The sequence below is a fragment of the Bombina bombina genome, chromosome 6 (assembly GCF_027579735.1).
Source record: "Bombina bombina isolate aBomBom1 chromosome 6, aBomBom1.pri, whole genome shotgun sequence".
NCBI lineage: Eukaryota > Metazoa > Chordata > Amphibia > Anura > Bombinatoridae > Bombina > Bombina bombina.
Window position 1 is genome coordinate 1,087,050,991 of NC_069504.1, and position 18,339 is coordinate 1,087,069,329.

Here is an 18,339-nt window from a genome sequence, read left to right on the forward strand (position 1 = left end):
ATATATATATGTATAATATATATGTTTTTTTTCTAACACCCCACACCTGCATATGTTAAACCCTAAAAACTGCTTTGTGCAATTATTTTTAATAAACATAAAGATGCTACTAATTTTATATTTCATTAAGGCACACTATACTTTGGGGGCAATTTGAGGGACATTTTTAAAATGAACCAGAGATCTGATCTCTGGTTAATTTTATGAGCGTTAATTGCTACCGCATGTAGCAGGAGGCACAGCAGAACAGATCTTTTAAACCATGACTATTCTGCAAAATGCAAGACAGTTTGGAGCACTGCAAAAGTATCCAGTACATTATTTTACCATAATAAACACCAAGCAATAAAATGAACATATGTTTATGACACCAATTTGACACATATATTTATGGAAGAGCATATGTTAAAGGGTTACATACTGATGATTACATTTAGAGCCTAATGATAGGATATAAAATTATCCTCCAACACTGCAAGATCCCTCACAAGATTATAAATAGGCAGATTTTGCTATACTTCTTGAAGAGGCGTTCCTTGCATTTCTGTATGTGAAGGAGAGACAACCCCAGTGGAATATAGCATTGCATGGCATAAGAGTTTTATTACATTTACAATTGTTGCTTTGTATTTTATATTACTTTACACATAAGATTATGTCCTTTAAGGTTGTTTTTTTTAAAAAATGTTTATCAAAGCTGACAAACACAAAGACATACAACAATACATCAATCAAGTGGGTAAATACTACAAAACCGACACTTAGGACAAGAGCATATAACTTCTGCAGTTGACAGTCCTTAGGAAAACTAATAAGAAACAAACAATAGAACTTTTAACACATTTAAGAACCAAACACAAACAAAACCTTTAAAGATCATGTGGATGTGAACATAGAAACTGAGTTATTATAATATCTCTATTTTATAAAGTACTTAGTACTACTATCTACCGGGGTCTCCCTATGTCAGCGGCTGTCAAGACCTGGCAGTGAGAACACACCGTAGGTCCCTAGTCAATCTCTAACTGTCTGCGGCCTCAGAGCAGGTGAACAAGTTATGGAGCAGTGGTCTTTAGAAGGCTCGCACGGTAACAGGGGCACCAAGCTTCATACGGAGCTTGATTACTCGGCCCTATAGTCTGAGTTCTTTAGAGGGACATAAAACCCCAAAAATTGTTTTGATTCAGATAGAGAATGCAATTTTAAACATCTTTCCAATGTACTTCTATGGTCAATTTTGCTTCATTCTCTTGGTATCCTTTATTGAAGGAGCAGCAATGTACTACTGGGAGCTAGCTTAACACATCAGTAAGCAAATGATAAGAGGTATATATGTGCAGCCACCAATCAGCAGCTAGCTACCAGCTCCTGGGCCTACCTAGATATGCTTTTCAACAAAGGTAATCAAGAGAACAACGCAAATTAGATAATAAAAGTAAATAGGAAAGTTGTTTATAATTCTATGCTCTATCTAAATCTTGAAAGAAATTTGTTGAATTTCATGTCCCTTTAAAGGACTTAGCAAGTGAGTCAGGAGGTGAAGAGGTAACGTGTAAAGAAAGCACTCCCACTTTTTCATAAACAGGTTGTCCGCCTGTTGTATCATATCATTCAATTGTAAGTTGTTGCAATAGTATTTTTTAAGCTTGTGTAGGAGGCTTGCTACTGACCAAGACCTAACAATTCATTGCTAGCAATATGATTGATTCTACAAACCTTTCCTCACTCCTTTAAGCACAACAAGGCATAAGTTACTTTTCAATGTTACTTCCACATTACATTTAGCTTTTAACCATTGCAAGATCACTCTTCGTGGACATAGCCAGATCATATGCATGAGGGCCGCATCTGCCCATGTGCACTTAGGGCACTTATTGCCAGATTGGAGAACCCACTTCTGATACAGTCATGGAATGCAGAAGTTTAATGTGTGAGTGTTTCAAGTCTTGTGACAAAGTCGCCCTCTTCACCAACTCTAGAAAGTGTTGCATCTGTTACACAGATACTGTATCTCCTAACATCTGCCCACCTCTTGGCAATACAAACTACAGTCGCCTGGTTTATGCACGCTAAAATCATGTTACTGGTGAAATGGAATATATTCTGTGTGTATGTGTAGTAACCTTATGAGAGTGTGCAAACGGTCGGTTATATAACCTGCTTTAATCAAAGTCAATGCATAGCGTTGGCGTGTAAGAACGCAAAGTGATGAGTGTAAACCATAGAGCCTGAAATTCCTTGAATGACTTAATCTGTGTCCTTTAAGTTTTATTACATTTAAGCTTTGTACTTTTTATTTTGTATTTTATTGCACTTAGAATGTGTATACAGTGGTGTATTTAGGATTGTGATTTCACAAATTCTGATTATGCTTTGACAATTTCTGTGTAACTTTAACAAATTAAAGTCTAACTTTAATATTTATGTGTATCTTTTACATTGCACTTTGTATTTTTTTCTATTTAAAATAAAGCTGACATCTTCCGTTTCCCAAAAAGCTTCATTACTTTGTATGGGCCCAATGATCAAAGATTCTCTAGTTTGGAGAGAAATTAGTGCAGATTGTGCAGGGGCTGAACTCTTTGAATTCTATAAGAAAAAGTGTGGAACCTGCAAGTCCCAGATTGAAGAGAGATGCCTTTCATAAAGTAATGTGGCTCTCTGGGATACAAAATTTCACATGGAAGAGTGAAATAAAGAGCTGAGCACAATGGACTGATATAAAGTCTCAGTTTGCAGCAAACACACATTGAATGGAAATACTTCACATCCATAGCCTGCATAGCAAGATGAACAGCTCTGAAGCTAGAATTTGCCTTTCTAAAATATTTTGAGGCACCTGACAGCACTGATGATGTGCCAATTATTTAAATGGAAATTATAGTGATTATATGACATGCTCGAATTCATGTAATATGAATGCAATGCTGCAATCATATGTGTTTAACCCTCTGCAAAGAAGTTAAACACATAGTTAAAGTACCCAAGCAGAAACTGATCCTGATCCAATCAGCAGCTCTATTCACGCAACCCTTTTGGGGTTGCAGCATGGATAGTTATAAATTACATGCTATAATGAATAATATCATGTCATTTTATAACTCTAATGCCCCTATAAGTAAATACTGCTGCAAATAGTGTAAATGAAATGGCAAATTTATCAAACACATATGAACAAACTCAAATTTGCCTGTAGATTGTAACTAAATAAAATGCAGTGAATCTTTCACTTATGGGGCATGCATGAGCAACCCTAGATCTTTTAGTTCTGGGGTTCCTTGTTCTTTACCAAGAGAACAAGCCCTTCTCTGATGAAGCGTATGTGTGCATGCGTGAAACGCGTCAGGTCAGTTCTATGGGAGCGTACCACTAAATTGTATGTTCCACACTAAATAAATCATTGGTTTTCACTGGAAGCAAGGACTCAGTTTTCTTTTCTTTAGTACACAAACAAGTTTTAGTAAGGCTAGAACATCCTAAATGCCACCCTCCCCCCCCCCCCCCCAAAAAAAGAATCTTTTTGCAATAGGAACTTAAAAGGAACATCAATTAATCTCTGTTTTGCAAAACAAAATACAAAACATCATGTAACACTGTCAGGTTGTTATTACAATTTTACAAATTTTGCAAATCAAGAGCAGTTAAGGGATACATCCCTAATGCAGCCTGAACATGACAGATAAAAATGAGCATGTGCTTTAATTTAACCAATAACTGTGTGGTATGTTGCCATAAATTACTTATAATATATGCACTCCAGATTCTCTGGGGGGATGTGTAACAAGTGCACTTCTCAGAGGTATTTACAGCAAAATCAGGCAACATAATTAACATATTGTGTAAAGTTGTTTTATTTTGCTAGTCAACATTTTTTTAACCTTGTCATACATTTTTATTTAAAAAAAAAACAAAAAACACCTACGCCAATTTTATTTTTAATCCAAGATAGGAACATTCTACAAACTCCAAAACGTGATCATAGACCATGTAGAAACGCAAACTGGTGCACGAGTGACAGTCAAAATTATACAGGGGACAATTATCCCAATTTCTGTTTTGAGAATTATATTCCTTGAATGTGCACTTTCATTTTTAAACCAAACTATATGAAATTCTAGGGTCTAATAAAGTAAATCAGATTAACATTTTAAAATAAATGTTTTTTTGAGGAAGAGACACAACTCTGTAAGTCTATATTTATACCATCTCTAAAAAAAATAGCAATAAAAGGCTCTAAGCTTTAATACTAAACATTAATTCCATACATCAGCGTATACCACCATTTAGCAATAATGAATAAAACAATCCCTTTTGTTCTTTCATGTGGTATGTTTACAATGACACTAAAATGGGAGAATAAAAAAAATGTAATTGCTGTTTACTGAGCCAATTGCTTGTATTGACTTTGCTCTTGTGTATTGTATCCCAGTTTATTAATATCGAACAACATTACAAATACACAGCAAAATAAAAATAGCAGTCAAAAACATCATAGCTGATTAAACAAGCCAATGTCAACGCATATTGTCAGACAGGAAATGAAGAAATAAAACACAGATATGTGTGTGTGTTTATGTATGTGACAGTGTGATTATTTATTTGTATGTGTGCATGTGTGTATGTTTTTTTTTTATTGGGGGCACAGTTTGTTGGACAGGAAATAAAGAAATAAAAAACATATGTGTGTGTGTTTATATATGTGTGATTATTTATTTGTATTTGTGCATGTGTGTATGTATTACATTTTTTATTTGGGGGCACAGTTTATCAGACAGGAAATAAAGAAATAAAAAACATATATGTGTGATTATTTATTTGTATGTGTGCATGTGTGTTGTATGTGTGTATTCTTTTTTTTTATTAGGGGCACAGTTTGTCAGACAGGAAATAAAGAAATAGAAAATGTGTGTGTATGTATTGTGTGTATGTATGTGTGTTTATGTATGTGTATGTGTGCATATGGATTATTGGGGGGGCACAGTTTGTCAGACAGGAAATAAAGAAATAGAAAATGTGTGTGTATGTATTGTGTGTATGTGTGCATATGGATTATTGGGGGGGCACAGTTTGGCAGACACAAGAAATAAATACAGAATATGTGTGTCTGTACATGAGGTGTGTGAGATTGTCAGAGGTTTGCATTTAAACATGATGGAATGCTATTTTATAGAACTGCAAGGCAATGCCATGCATTGTATATTAGGACTTTATGGTGGCCAAAGGGTTAATATTCTCGTGGGAAGAATGGTGTTGTTTAGCTTTAAGAAGCTGTATAAGACATTAGCCTCACGTTGCTTGGGTGACGTCATTGGTTCTTGGCTCAAGCATTCTGTATTCTGTGTCTGGTTCCAACCAAGGCTGCAGGCTGGCTGTTTGCACAAGGCAAAGATTCCCAGGTGAACACAAAAAAATAATTGGTTTCTTCGTTTCTGTATTAATATTATTCGTATAATGTATTTTTAACTCTGATTGGTGCATTTGTTCTACTGCTCTCTGTAGTCTAGTGAGCTTGTAGCAGTGTGTTATTAAAAATATATATTTGTAGGGGAGGAGGGATGGAGAAAGGTGGAAATCTATAACCCCTCCTTTCATCAGAACTGCTTGCATGCATTTTTGTTGCTGCTGGGTTCCTGGCCCAAAGGGGCAAGCTGATCTAAGAAGACATTAGCCATTTTCAGGCCGTGTTTGCCTTTTATTTTATTGCCACTGTTTTAAATTAATGTTAAAAGCTGTGCATTAATTTCCTGCTTGATCTGATTTTGGATGTATTGCAGCTAAAACGGGGATCAGATATGATGATCTTGGATTATTTAAGAGCATGCAAAAGAAGCTGAAATCCTAATAAAGATGACTTAAATATGCACATATCCCCTTGTAGACAAGGATTCTTCTATCTGCTGTGCTGTAGTAACAGAGCTATTTTTGTATAGGAGTGCCTGATGATGTTTTATTAAAACGCTGCTCTCCGTGGTGCTGAAATCTCTCTGCTTTCTCTCCTCTCTCCCCCTCACCTTCCATTTCAGGGGACAGTATCAGCTTTTCAGAGGATGAGACACTGAGATGTGAGTGATTTTCTGCCCCTGAGCTCCTGCAAGCCAAGTAAAGAAATCCATCAGCTGATTTTTATTTGCTGGTGACAGGAGAGAGACGACAAATACCTATAGCAGTGGATGGAGTAGCTGAGTGAAAGCTGAGGATAGGATGTACGTGTTGTGAAACAAAGGCAGTCTGCTTACCCACAGGGAGCCTGCATAGATAACGGGAAGGCTGCAATTCTAAGCTAAAGGCAACTAAGACTCTATAGTGTGGCACATGATCCACTCTGTATGGAGAATGCTTAGAGGTTGGTTTTTAGCCACTATTTAAAACAAATCCTGCAGTGAGCCTGGTTTCTGTAGGATAGACTCTCATGTTTTTATTCCCTGTTTACATCAAGCAGTCATCATTTCCCCAGAAGCAGTCTGTGTATGTTTGCAGACAACCTGCTGACACTACTGTTCTCTGTCCACTAGACTGAGAAGCTTTATGGTGGGGATGTCATGACAGTATGCTATCATCCAGGTTTTCATCACTGCACTTAAATTTGGAGGTCACTTATTAGGTTTGGAAACACACATCCAGCATCTCATATCTGCACATGCCTTTCAATGCATTGGATTGAAGGTTTCTTCTGAATAAGGCTGCATACAAATGACATACTTGCTTTTGTCAGCAGCCAGAACTTCCCATTGCTGATGTTATAATGGATGTTGTGTAGGAGAACATCAACTACTTAGTGGGGGAAGAGGTGTCTAGCTCTTGTAGCAGAGCTTGTGGATCTTGCCTGGCCTCCTGCAGAAAGACAGTCAGTGGAGAACATGTTGATGGTACAGTGAGTGTGATAATGGCTACTGGAAGATTGCTGCTCTATGCTGGACTCTCCTTAGCTCTGTGTGCCCTGGGCATGCTGGCTGTGGCTATCTGCTCTGACCACTGGTATGAGACAGATGTCAGGAGGCATAGGGAAAAATGCAAAGGGGTAACCAACAGAAGAAGTGACCCTGGGTTCATCTACAACTCCAACAACAATCTTCCTCTGAGGGCTAGCAGATCCAGACTAGACCGCTGGGAAGGAAAATTACTCCTGGCAAGGAACCGAAGGCAGCTTTTTGCTATGAGTGCTGCAGATGAATGCAATAGACGGTACAATTCAACCAACATGGGCCTCTGGAGAAAATGCCATAGGCTGGGATTTGACCAAGATGTTGAAGATATTATTGCCAAAGGTAAGAAGCTTTTAGACACATCTTACATTGTATAGTTTGCATTGTATTACCATATAGTATTGTGTAGCAGAAATGCTGCATTATAATAAAACACCTACAATAAAAATATTTTTTTACTATTCTATTGATTTATGTCTAAAGGCTCTGCACTGATCTGATTGATCACCTGTTTTCAGAAAATCCAAGAGGCTAAATTCAATTGTAAATATGTCTATTTCACCTACTTAACAGTGTTAATATCTGTAGTAGCAATACAAAAACAAGCCTCTATTAGTATTTTTAGGAGTTGGTATCAAATAATTTTATTTTCTGAGTATTTTCAACCTTTAGGAAGACTATTAACCATGAAGACATGCTCATATCTTGTACTTGTTTTAAAAATGCATATTTATCTCATTGACTGTAAAAGAAGGCTGCAATGCACTGCTGAACAATTAACTGCTTCCCACAGTAGCATACACAGAGTAATAACAAAAATAAATCAAAACAACCATTTTACCAAACTGATGATGTTTGTCTTCTTGCAACACAGAGTATTACTGAAGTTAGGATACAGCTTCCCCACTTTTGTTCATTCTTTCCAATTTTTTTTGTTTTGTTTTGATCAGTTGGATAGAGGTGGTATTGGTAGAATTTGGTAAACATTTACAGCATCTGTTCTTAGCATTTGTAAATTACATAACAGTTTGCCAAATGGTTTAATGGGATAGGCCATAGCTAAACTGATTTAAATTTGAGATTTTTGCAAGTGGTGTAGCAAGAATATTGTAATAATTTGTAAAGGATTCAGTGATCGTTATTCTAGCTAAGATTCCCAGACTTATTAATTATGTAGCGTCTGTATATATGTTGTGCTGCTAAGCTGAATGTGTGCATGGTTTCATGAAAACAAATTAGCAATGCCTGTTTAAAACCTAGTATACATTTCTTAATATTAATTATTAGGTCTTGTGTTTAACCTAAATGTGGACCATTGTAATGGTATATTATGCAATCCTGATTTAAGTGACTTCATGGCAATATTAGATATTTTTAATAAAATTGTTACTCTCTTTGATACAAAGTAGCTACTGAAGTTCCTCTGAAAAATACAAATGCAATTAAAGGGACATTAAACACTTTGAGATGGAAATACAAAATGATAAATTGTATATAATAAAACAACTCTGCAATATACTTTCATTATTTATTTTGTCCTCTTTGCCTGTAATTCCATTCTGAAATTGTGAGCTTTTCAGTTCCTGTTAGAAATGGAGGTGCAGAACACTGTTAAATCCAGCACAACCATTGGCTGCACACTCTAGTGACCTATGTATAACTGTCCCTAATTGGCCACAGCAGAGAAGGTAACACAAGTTACAACATGGCAGCTCCCAGTGTTTTATAGACACTAAAACTTTACACTTATTTTGTCACTTTTTAAACAACTAATGAAACTTTAAAAAATACATCTACATGTTAGTCATGGACTAATCTTTTCTTTGAATGCATAATTCTATCTAGCATGTATTTAGCGTTTAATGTCCCTTTAATGAAACAAGCAAAATTATGCTAACAAAAATGTATGACTGTGCTAGAGACAGCACCATATAACCATTAATTAATATGAACAGATACACTACTTGGCATATCTATCTATCTATCTATCTATCTATCTATCTATCTATCTATCTATCTTTCTTTCTTTCTTTCTTTTATCTTACCCTCTATCTCTTTTGCTTTATCTTTTTTTCTCTTACCCTCTCTCTCTCTCTCTCTCATTCACTTACTTTCTCTGTCTCTTACCCTCTCTCTCTCTCTCTCTCTCTTTTACCCTATCTCTTTTTTCTTAAAGGGACAGTCAGCACCAGAATTTTTGTTGTTTTAAAAGATAGATAATCCCTTTATTACCCATTCCCCAGTTTTGCATAACTAACACTGTTATATTAATATATGTTTTATCTCTATGATTAACTTGTATCTAAGCATCTTCTGACAGCCCCCTGATCGCATGACATTTTATTAATTATCTATAGACTTTCATTTTAGCCAATTAGTGCAGTGTCTGCCACAATTCGCGGGCGTGATCACAATGTTATCTATATGGTTTACATGAACTAACGCTCCCCTGTTGTGAAAAGCAAATAAAAAAGCATGTGATAAGAGGCGGCCTTGAAGGGCTTAAGAAATTATCATTTGAGCCTTTCTAGGTTTAGTTTTCCACTATGAATACCAAGAGAACAAAGCAAAATTGGTGATAAAGGTAAATTGGAAAGTTGTTAAAAATTACATGCCCTATTTGAAACATGAAAGGTTTTTTTGGACTTGACTGTCCCTTTAACCTTTCTATCTCTTACTCTCTCTCTCTCTCTCTCTCTCTCTCTCTCTCTCTCTCTCTCTATATATATATTATATATATATATATATATATATATATATATAATTTTATCTCTCCCTCTTTCTTTCTTTCTTTCCTTCTTTCTTTCTTTCTTTCTTTCTTTTTCTCTTCTCATTTACTCTATCATCCATCCCTTTTTTCAACCAATAACTAGCCATACTAGACCCTAACCTTTTTTTTCCTAACACTTTTCCTACTATTCTGCCTACATCCTACTTAATAGTTTTGTTTTCACTCTAATTTCTTGTGAATCCTGCATTTTTATTTCATCCTATCTGAAATTGGACCTGAAAGGTATTGAAAGCTTATATAAGGAAACATCCTACTGTATAACTATAATGGTCCGACAAGAATTACCACTGTATATTAAGACATATTCTCCATAATTCAATATGGTACTAATCCACTTTTTCATAAACTCTTCTAAATTGTTGAATATTTTCTCTTTTGTTGTACATTTTTGTTATTCCGCCTTCTACATATTGCATAGAACGTTAAAGCTTATTTTAAGATTTTCATGAAAATGTTGACGTTCCTTCTATATGCTTTGGATCCACACAATAGATTACTGCATCCTGTTTTGCCAAAAGCTGTCAAGACATATATTAAAGAGTAGTTGCTCTCCATGCTTCATTTAATGCATTCTTAGGATTACCTAGCAACTCAATTTCATTTTTCACAGGGAATATGGTAAACCAGTTTGTATTTAAATATTTGTTTTGTGAGAATGATACTTTGCAAATGTAATTCCCTTGCTGAATCTTCATCCTGGAATTTTGATAAAAGGGATATGGTTGTCATAGTTTCTAAAGGGTTTAAAGCAGTAGCTACAAGCCTTTTTTTTTTTTTTTGCCTTGGGACCCCCTTGGCTTGTTATTGAGAATTTTGTTCACACTGATTTATTTTCAATATACTTTTGATATTTACAGAACTATATAATGTAACATGATAAAAAATTAAACTATTGAGAACTGAGATGTATATTTAAGAAATAGTACAGGTGTCACTAAGTATCTTTCAAGATTAAGAGATCCCAAATTCAAAGTATGGTACCACAAACAATTTGAGATATATTTCCCTTTATTTTTAACTAATGGTATGTGATTCCTTCAGCCCAGTTCTGTGTTATCTCAGTGTATCCCAACTGTCTGTCTGATAATCATTAATTCAGTTCAGTTATTCAGCTTTTTTATTACAAGACAGTTAGTTTGATGATGAAAATGATCATTAGAACATGGGTTTGGCTGAAATAAGAATATAATCATTTATAGCTCTGTATTCATTCCTAACATTTTATCTTTTTATCTGTTTATACCAAACTGAGAGCTAACGGAAAAGAACCACAGAACTTATTTTTTGTTTTAAAGGGACATAATAAAAACACATTGATTCCACTAAGCATTTTCTAAATATATATATGCTCCCTTGTATTTAATTTTCTGAGAGTTGTGTTAATCAAACTAATTGTGTTCTCTTGGTATCCTTTGTTAAAAAGCATACCTAGGTAGGAGTAGCACTGTATTTCTGGGGGCTAACTGCTGATTGGTTGCGATGCACATATGCGTCTTGTCATTGACTCACCAGATTTAGGTTCCAGTAGTGCATTGCTGCTCTGAAGCTGAATTTAACTATGTGTTTTACCTCTTGTTATATGCAAGCATTACAAGTACAATAATAAAATGCTATATCAAAGTACAACATTTTTGACAGCGTAACAGGGGTCTCAGAGGTCTCAAATGAGACTGGGCCCAAATATCTAGGGCCCATCTGGCTCAATCAGTAGCAGTTGCTCTACTTGCATAATATCTGCTACCTCTGTGTTCCTGCAAAACACGTGCACATAAAGTGTATACATTTTCCTTTAAAAATATGGTGGCAAGGTTTCAATATGGCTGCCAAAGACAATGGCTGCCACCATATTTATACAGGAAGTAATGCAGGAGCAAATTCTCTGGTGTGGACTAACCAGCAGGAGGGATGCCACACCGTCATATAGAAATAGCTCCTCTTGCACCTATGTTGCTACTGGCTCAGCGTCTATGGATTGCAAAAAGTCAGCAGGGCCACTATTGAAATAAAAGGACCTAACCCAGCCTTTGTTTTGGGGCCCAGTCATAGGACCCTGATTTATACCTTGTACTTTTATGTTAACTTATTTAACAAGTGCTGTGCCCCCACTGTTACTGAGAGACTGCTAAATGTTTGTCAGATAAATATCACTCAGTCTCTTTATTTGTATATTGTCTAATGGTATAAACTGTCTGCAAGTTAAGTAACATTCATGTATGATTTGTAATCTATGTGTTTGTAAACTGTCTCACCATCACCTGCTGTTGTTATCATTTTCATCCAGTCTAAAGAAAATTAGGGTAATTAGAGCTTAGTGCAAGTGTGATGTTAATTACACAAGTGTGTTAATAAAAGGACAGACAACATTCAGTGCTTCCCATAGAAAGTAATAAGAAGCACTAAGTGCACTGTCACTAAGCCAATTTAATTAAAGAACCAGTCAACACAGTAGATATGCATAATCAACAAATGCAAGATAACAAGACAATACAATAACACTTAGAGGCCCATTTATCAAACTCCGGATGGAGACTCACCAGAAAAAGCAGTTATGAAGCAGCGGTCGGATCAGGTCCGCAAGACCTTTGATAATTCGGCCTCTTAGTGTGAACTTCAAATGAGCAGTAGATTTTTTTTCTGACAATTTTAAAAGTTATGTCTATTTCCGCTCACCTTGTACCATGTGACAGCAATCAGCCAATCACAAATGCATACACGTACCATGTGACAGCCATCAGCCATTCACAAATGCATACACACTTATTCTTGCACATGCTCAGTAGGAGCTGGTGACTCAAAAAGTGTAAATATAAAAAGACTGTGCACATTTTGTTAATGGAAGTAAATTGGAAAGTTGTTTAAAATTGCTGCTCTATCTGAATCATAAAAGTTTAAATTTGACTTCAGTGTCCCTTTAATTAATTTATCACCAACAGTGCAAATGTTAATTGTAGGGCTGTCTTTTAGTCTATGGTTAACACAAATTCTTAGTAATCCTGTTCAATGTCATTTCTTACAATAATATAAAAATCATGTATGAGTATTGATAATATATATCAGCAGGTGGAAACTAATGTGTTTTGTCCTGTTGAGAAAGGGTTTATTTTAAAAAAAAACACATTGTAAATAGTCTATAAAACAATAAAGCTTATAAGACAAGGCTTTTTGACCTTAGTACCTTAAAAACAAATAAATAAAAGTGCTGTTGTTCATTTATAATTTCCATTCATATATATATATATATATATATATATACACACAGGTATTTACATGTATATTATTAATAATTGTGTTTATATTTATAAATAAATCTATTTCCATATTTGTAGCATTCATCTGATAAATTAACTACACTTTAATACCATAAATGTTTCAAAAAGTTTTCAAACTTACACTATTATAGCAATGTCAGTTGATTGATTCCAGTGTGATCCAATAAGTACGTAAGCCCTGATCTCACACAAAAAAAGTCTAAAAAAATAAAATGTGCTGCATTGTAGCAGTAGCTTTAGGTATTACGTTAACTTTATTTAAAAGAACAGTAAAGTCAAAATGAAACATTCACGATTCAGACAAAGGGGACGATTTATCATTTGTCTGGTGGACATGATCTGCTGTAGCGATTATGTCCACAAGACATCGATAAATGCCGACAGCATACGCTGGTGAACTGCTTGTGCAATGCCGCCCCCTGCAGATTCGCGGCCAATGGGCCGCTAGCAGGGGATGTCGATCAACACGATCGTATGCGATTGGGCGTATTGATGTCCGCAGCCTCAGAGGTGGCCGACGAGTTAAGGAGCAGCGGAAACAGGGGTATTTGGTCCCATTCGGGCCATGATAAATCGGCACCAGAGCATGTCATTTTAACCCCTTAAGGTCCAGCGACGTACCCTGTATGTCGCTGGCCTTTTTTTGGGACTTGATTGTTTTGTACCGTGGTCTTGCCACCAGCGTTGAGACTGCTCTATTCCACAAAGCCTTCTGGAGGGAGGGCATTAATAGTGTGTTCTTGCTAGACTTGTGCTATTATGTCCTGAAAAAACCCTTAACAACCAGTGACATACAGGGTACATTGTGGTCATTAAGGGGTTAAACAACTTTTCAATTTATTTCTATTATCAATTTTTGCTTAGTTCCCCGGGTATCCTTCATCAAACAGTAATCCTCGGGGAGCTCAGGAGAGTACACATGTCCTTAGCCATCTGGCAGCACTGTTTTCTACAGTGCTTATAGCAATGTTATATATAGTTGCAAACTCTGCTGCAGTAGAGTGTCTATAACATTCTATGGCAGCATTGTTTGTAAGTAGGGATGTGCATTTGTGTGATTTATTGTGCTACAAATGCCGAATATAGCTGCCGGCAGCGGCATTCTTAGTACAACGAATCACACAAATGCACATCACTATTTGTAACTATGTGTAACAGTTCTATAAACATTGTTGCATACTCTTCTGCCAGATGGCTAAGGACTCCTGCACGCTCCTGAGCTCACCTAGGTTTACGGTTTAGCAAAGGATAACAAGAGAACAAAGCAAAATTGATGATAGAAGTAAATTGGAAAGTTGTTTAAAATGTTATGCTTTATCTATTCCATTTAAGTTTAATTTTGACTTTACTGTCCCTTTAAGTTTAAGCTGCTGTTCAGCAAAACACTTATAAACCTTATATAAAAACAAAAATAGAGCATCTGTAAGATACTTTACTGTGAAAACAGAGTAATCTGATCTGTATTGACTGTAGTATTTCATTTTTAAATTATGTTTTCTGCTACCTTATAATTTTTCTCTTCCAGGGACCAATGATCAAAACAACAAAGAGAGAAATTATAGTGCAGACTTTACAGACCCTGGAGATGTACAATGAGAATTGTGAGAGAGCTTCAGACAGAACCTGCAAACTCCCTTGTTCAGCCCAGGGAACTCCCTGTCCCTCCAGTTTTCTAAAACTGTCAGGCTTATTTCACATAGAAATACAAAATGCAATGTCATTTGTGAAAGATGCTCAGAAATATACTAAGTATGAGCCGAGGCCTCCCAACTGTCCCTATGTGAGGGGTCAATTCCTAATCATGAGCTCTGTCCCTCTCTGTCTGAGATAGCCATATGATCACACAGACAAACCACTAACCACCAGACATGCCCATTAACAGATCACACACGGTCTTTATCTTGTCTACTGTAAACCTTAGGCCACACCCTATTTCAAAATTACAACCTCCTGCTCAACCTCCTAAGTCTGTAATAACTAGCCATAAATAAAAAGTAACAATGACACTTTCAAAGCATATTCAGAATTTTTAAAAGGACTGCTACAGAATCTAAATGCATTAAAATACAAAATAGAAAGTGCAAAGCTCAAATGTAATAAAACTTAAAGGACCTGACCTAAAGTGTAAAGTAATATAGAATACCAAACACAAAGTGTAAATGCAGTAAATGCAGCAGGACTCTTATGTCACGCAGTGCTATATTGTACTGGGCTTGTCTTTGCTTCACATACAGAGATGCAGGGAACACCCCTAGGAGAAGTACAGCAGAATCTATACAATCTTAGGAGATAGTTCTGGAGGGTCATTTTAGATCATCACATCTGAGTGGAGAGCTTCAGATCATTGTACCCCCATTGAGCCCCATTACTTTATATAGAGGCAAATTCCAACTCGCAGGGACAGCCTCTCTTTTTATGATCTTTCAGGCAGCCCCTGCGAGTGTTGGCAGAATTTGACACATATGATCCGGCAAAAGTTTGATCTTTGGGCTCCAAGTGTCCCTAAGTATATGCTTAGTATATACTTCTGGTCTACAGTGCTCTTGGAAAGAATGGGAGCTAGCTGTTGATTGGTGTTTAAACATAGACCTCTTGTTACTGGATCACCAGCTAAGTCCCAGTAGTGCATAGCTGCTTTGGAGTTGACTTACCTTTAATAGAAACTTTACAAGAGACTTCTATCACCTTTCTCTTGTTTGTTGAAACTTACCTACTTTTTATCAGAGCATACTGAAGTTGGTTTAGGCACATGCATGTGTCTGCAGCACTATATTATAACATTGATAGAAACATTATTGAAGATGCAGGTGTCGTAATGTGCAAGATAATGCTATGTACGCTTTTCAACAAAGGATACCAAGAGAACTTAGAAAATTTGGTAATAGAAGTAAATTGTAAAGATTTTTTAATGCGTACTCTATCTGAATCCTAAATCACATATAATTTTGAGGTTCATGTCCCTTAAATAGAACCAAATTTTGCTTTATTGAATATAACAGACACAATTATGGCCCTATTTCTCCTATGAGGCCGAAAAATTCTTGATGATCACAATACATTTTCAAGTCACTTTCAACAAATTTTCAAGCACATTTTTGGATTTTCAAATTCAACACCTTTAGGCACTTGACAAGTCTTCGAAATAGCATTTTGAACAACTATTTGCAAACAATCTGTTATCTTGCACACATGTAAAACACATAAAATATTGAAATGGCAACAGGAGACATTCATACATACATGGTATTGATTCATTAAAGCTCCATTCAACCTTACTGGAGAGGCTGCATACAGTGAACAGAGCACAAAGTTACATATGTATAGGTTCATATATATGCATATATGTAGGGTATGTGATTTCCTGTACAGCTAAGAGGATCTGTGGGAAAAGTCACTTCAGTACCCCAACATCTACTAATTGTGTGTTTTTTTTTTTATTCTAATATTTGATTAAAAGTCAAACTATTGTCACTAACTGTATTGGTGTCTTTAGAATTGGGCTTTTAAAGGAGATTGCTTAATCACAACTGTCAAACAGGTAGATTACAAGTTGTGCGTTCATCTTTTAACACTGAAAAAATGCTAATTTCAGCGTTAAAACAGCAAAGCAGCCAATAGAATTTCAGCAGCTCTCAACCAACAGCTGTCAGCCAATAGAATTTCAGAAGCTCTCATCCTATTGACTGTTTTGAACAGCCAATAGGATTTCACTAGCTCTCATCCTATTGGCTGATTTGATTTTCCAAAATCAAATCAGCCAATAGGAATGCAAGGGAAGCCAGTTTGAAAAGGCTCCCTTGCATTGAAGATTCAGTATACGGCGGCGACCGTATGAAGAAGATGCTCCGCGCTGGATGTCTTCAGGATGGCCCCGCTCCGCGCCGCCGGGATGAAGATAGAAGACGCCGTCGGGATGAAGATAGAAGATGCGGCCTGTATGAAGATAGAAGACTGCCTGGATGGATGAAGACCTCGCCACCTGGATGAAGACCTCTTGCCACCTGGATGTCCGGACTTCAGGAACTGTAAGTGGATCTTCGGGGTTAGTGTTAGGGTTTTTTCAACTTTTTGGATTGGGGTTTTTTTATTTTAGGGTTTGGGCTTTTCTTAAAAGAGCTGGGTTTATAGGTTTATTATAGTGGCGGCGGTGTCGGGGAGCGGCGGAATAGGGGTTAATGAATTTTCAAAGTGGCGGCGATGTTGGGAGTGGCAGATTAGGGGTTAATAACATTATGTAGGTGTCGGCAAAACAGTGCTTGTATTTAGTGCGGTATGGAGCTCAATGCAACCATATAGCACATACAAGCCGGCTGTTTGAAAACTTGTAATGGCAGCGCTATGGAGGGTGAAATACCCTCTATCATGCATAACTTGTAATCTACCTGATAGTTAGCTATTGTAATCCGTTTCCATCCGCACCACTGCTAACCCATGATGATGATCATGGTTATCACTACTCTAATGGGAGTTCTGAGTGTATAATGCGTGCTGCATTATAAAAATTGTTTATTGTCTTGAAGAAGGCCCATAAATGGGTCGAAACGTTGACTTCTTTAAATGATGTACAAATAACTTGGAAATAAAGATACTCTGTTTGTTGCATTATAATTCCTGTGAGTGCCCTCCTACATTTGGACATTTTTTATATATATATATATATATATATATATATATATACACACAGACACACACACTCATATATATATATATATATATATATATATATTCATACACATAGATACATACACATATATATATATATATATATATATATATATATATATATATATATATATATATATATATATATATATATTAGTGGCGGCTGGTAAAAGCCCCACCGTCAGATGACTCAACCCACATCACTACAATATAAATATATATATATATATATATATATATATATAAACAGTGCAATTTCTTTACAATGAAGTAGAGTAGTTTTATGGTGTATGACAGCAGTAATGGTATTTCAGTAATTCCTAAATGTATTAGCCACTGCAAACTCTATTAAGAGTTGCTTCGTAGCTACTTATATTAAAACACTTTTTCTTAAAATACATATTTGACAATTATACCTTAGTAAGCATTTAGATTTAGAATATATATGGAATTGGATTTGATACACCAGTCTTATTATAATAGTGGAATTATATCAACAGAATAGAATTTCATGCAAGTATAAAAAAGCTATGGCAAATATTAAAATAAGATTCAGAACTATGCACTTCAGGGACCCAGTTATTGTTAAATGTATATCTATTAAAGGGACATTCTAGTGTTCCATACAGGAGCTTCAATGCTAAATGCAGCCGTTGACTGTCCGGGTTGTGTCACTGTGGCAGTTGATTGGATA

General features: G+C 36.0%; 1 protein-coding gene across 1 annotated transcript in view; it reads left to right on the forward strand.

Moving 5' to 3' along the window:
* The first annotated feature begins 6,883 nt into the window (after positions 1 to 6,883).
* TMEM178B (transmembrane protein 178B) overlaps positions 6,884 to 18,339 on the forward strand; it is a 734,113-nt gene continuing 722,657 nt past the window's right edge. The window contains exon 1 of the mRNA XM_053718998.1: positions 6,884 to 7,265. Within this exon, the coding sequence (XP_053574973.1) occupies positions 6,884 to 7,265 (382 nt within the window). The remainder of the gene's footprint in view (positions 7,266 to 18,339) is intronic.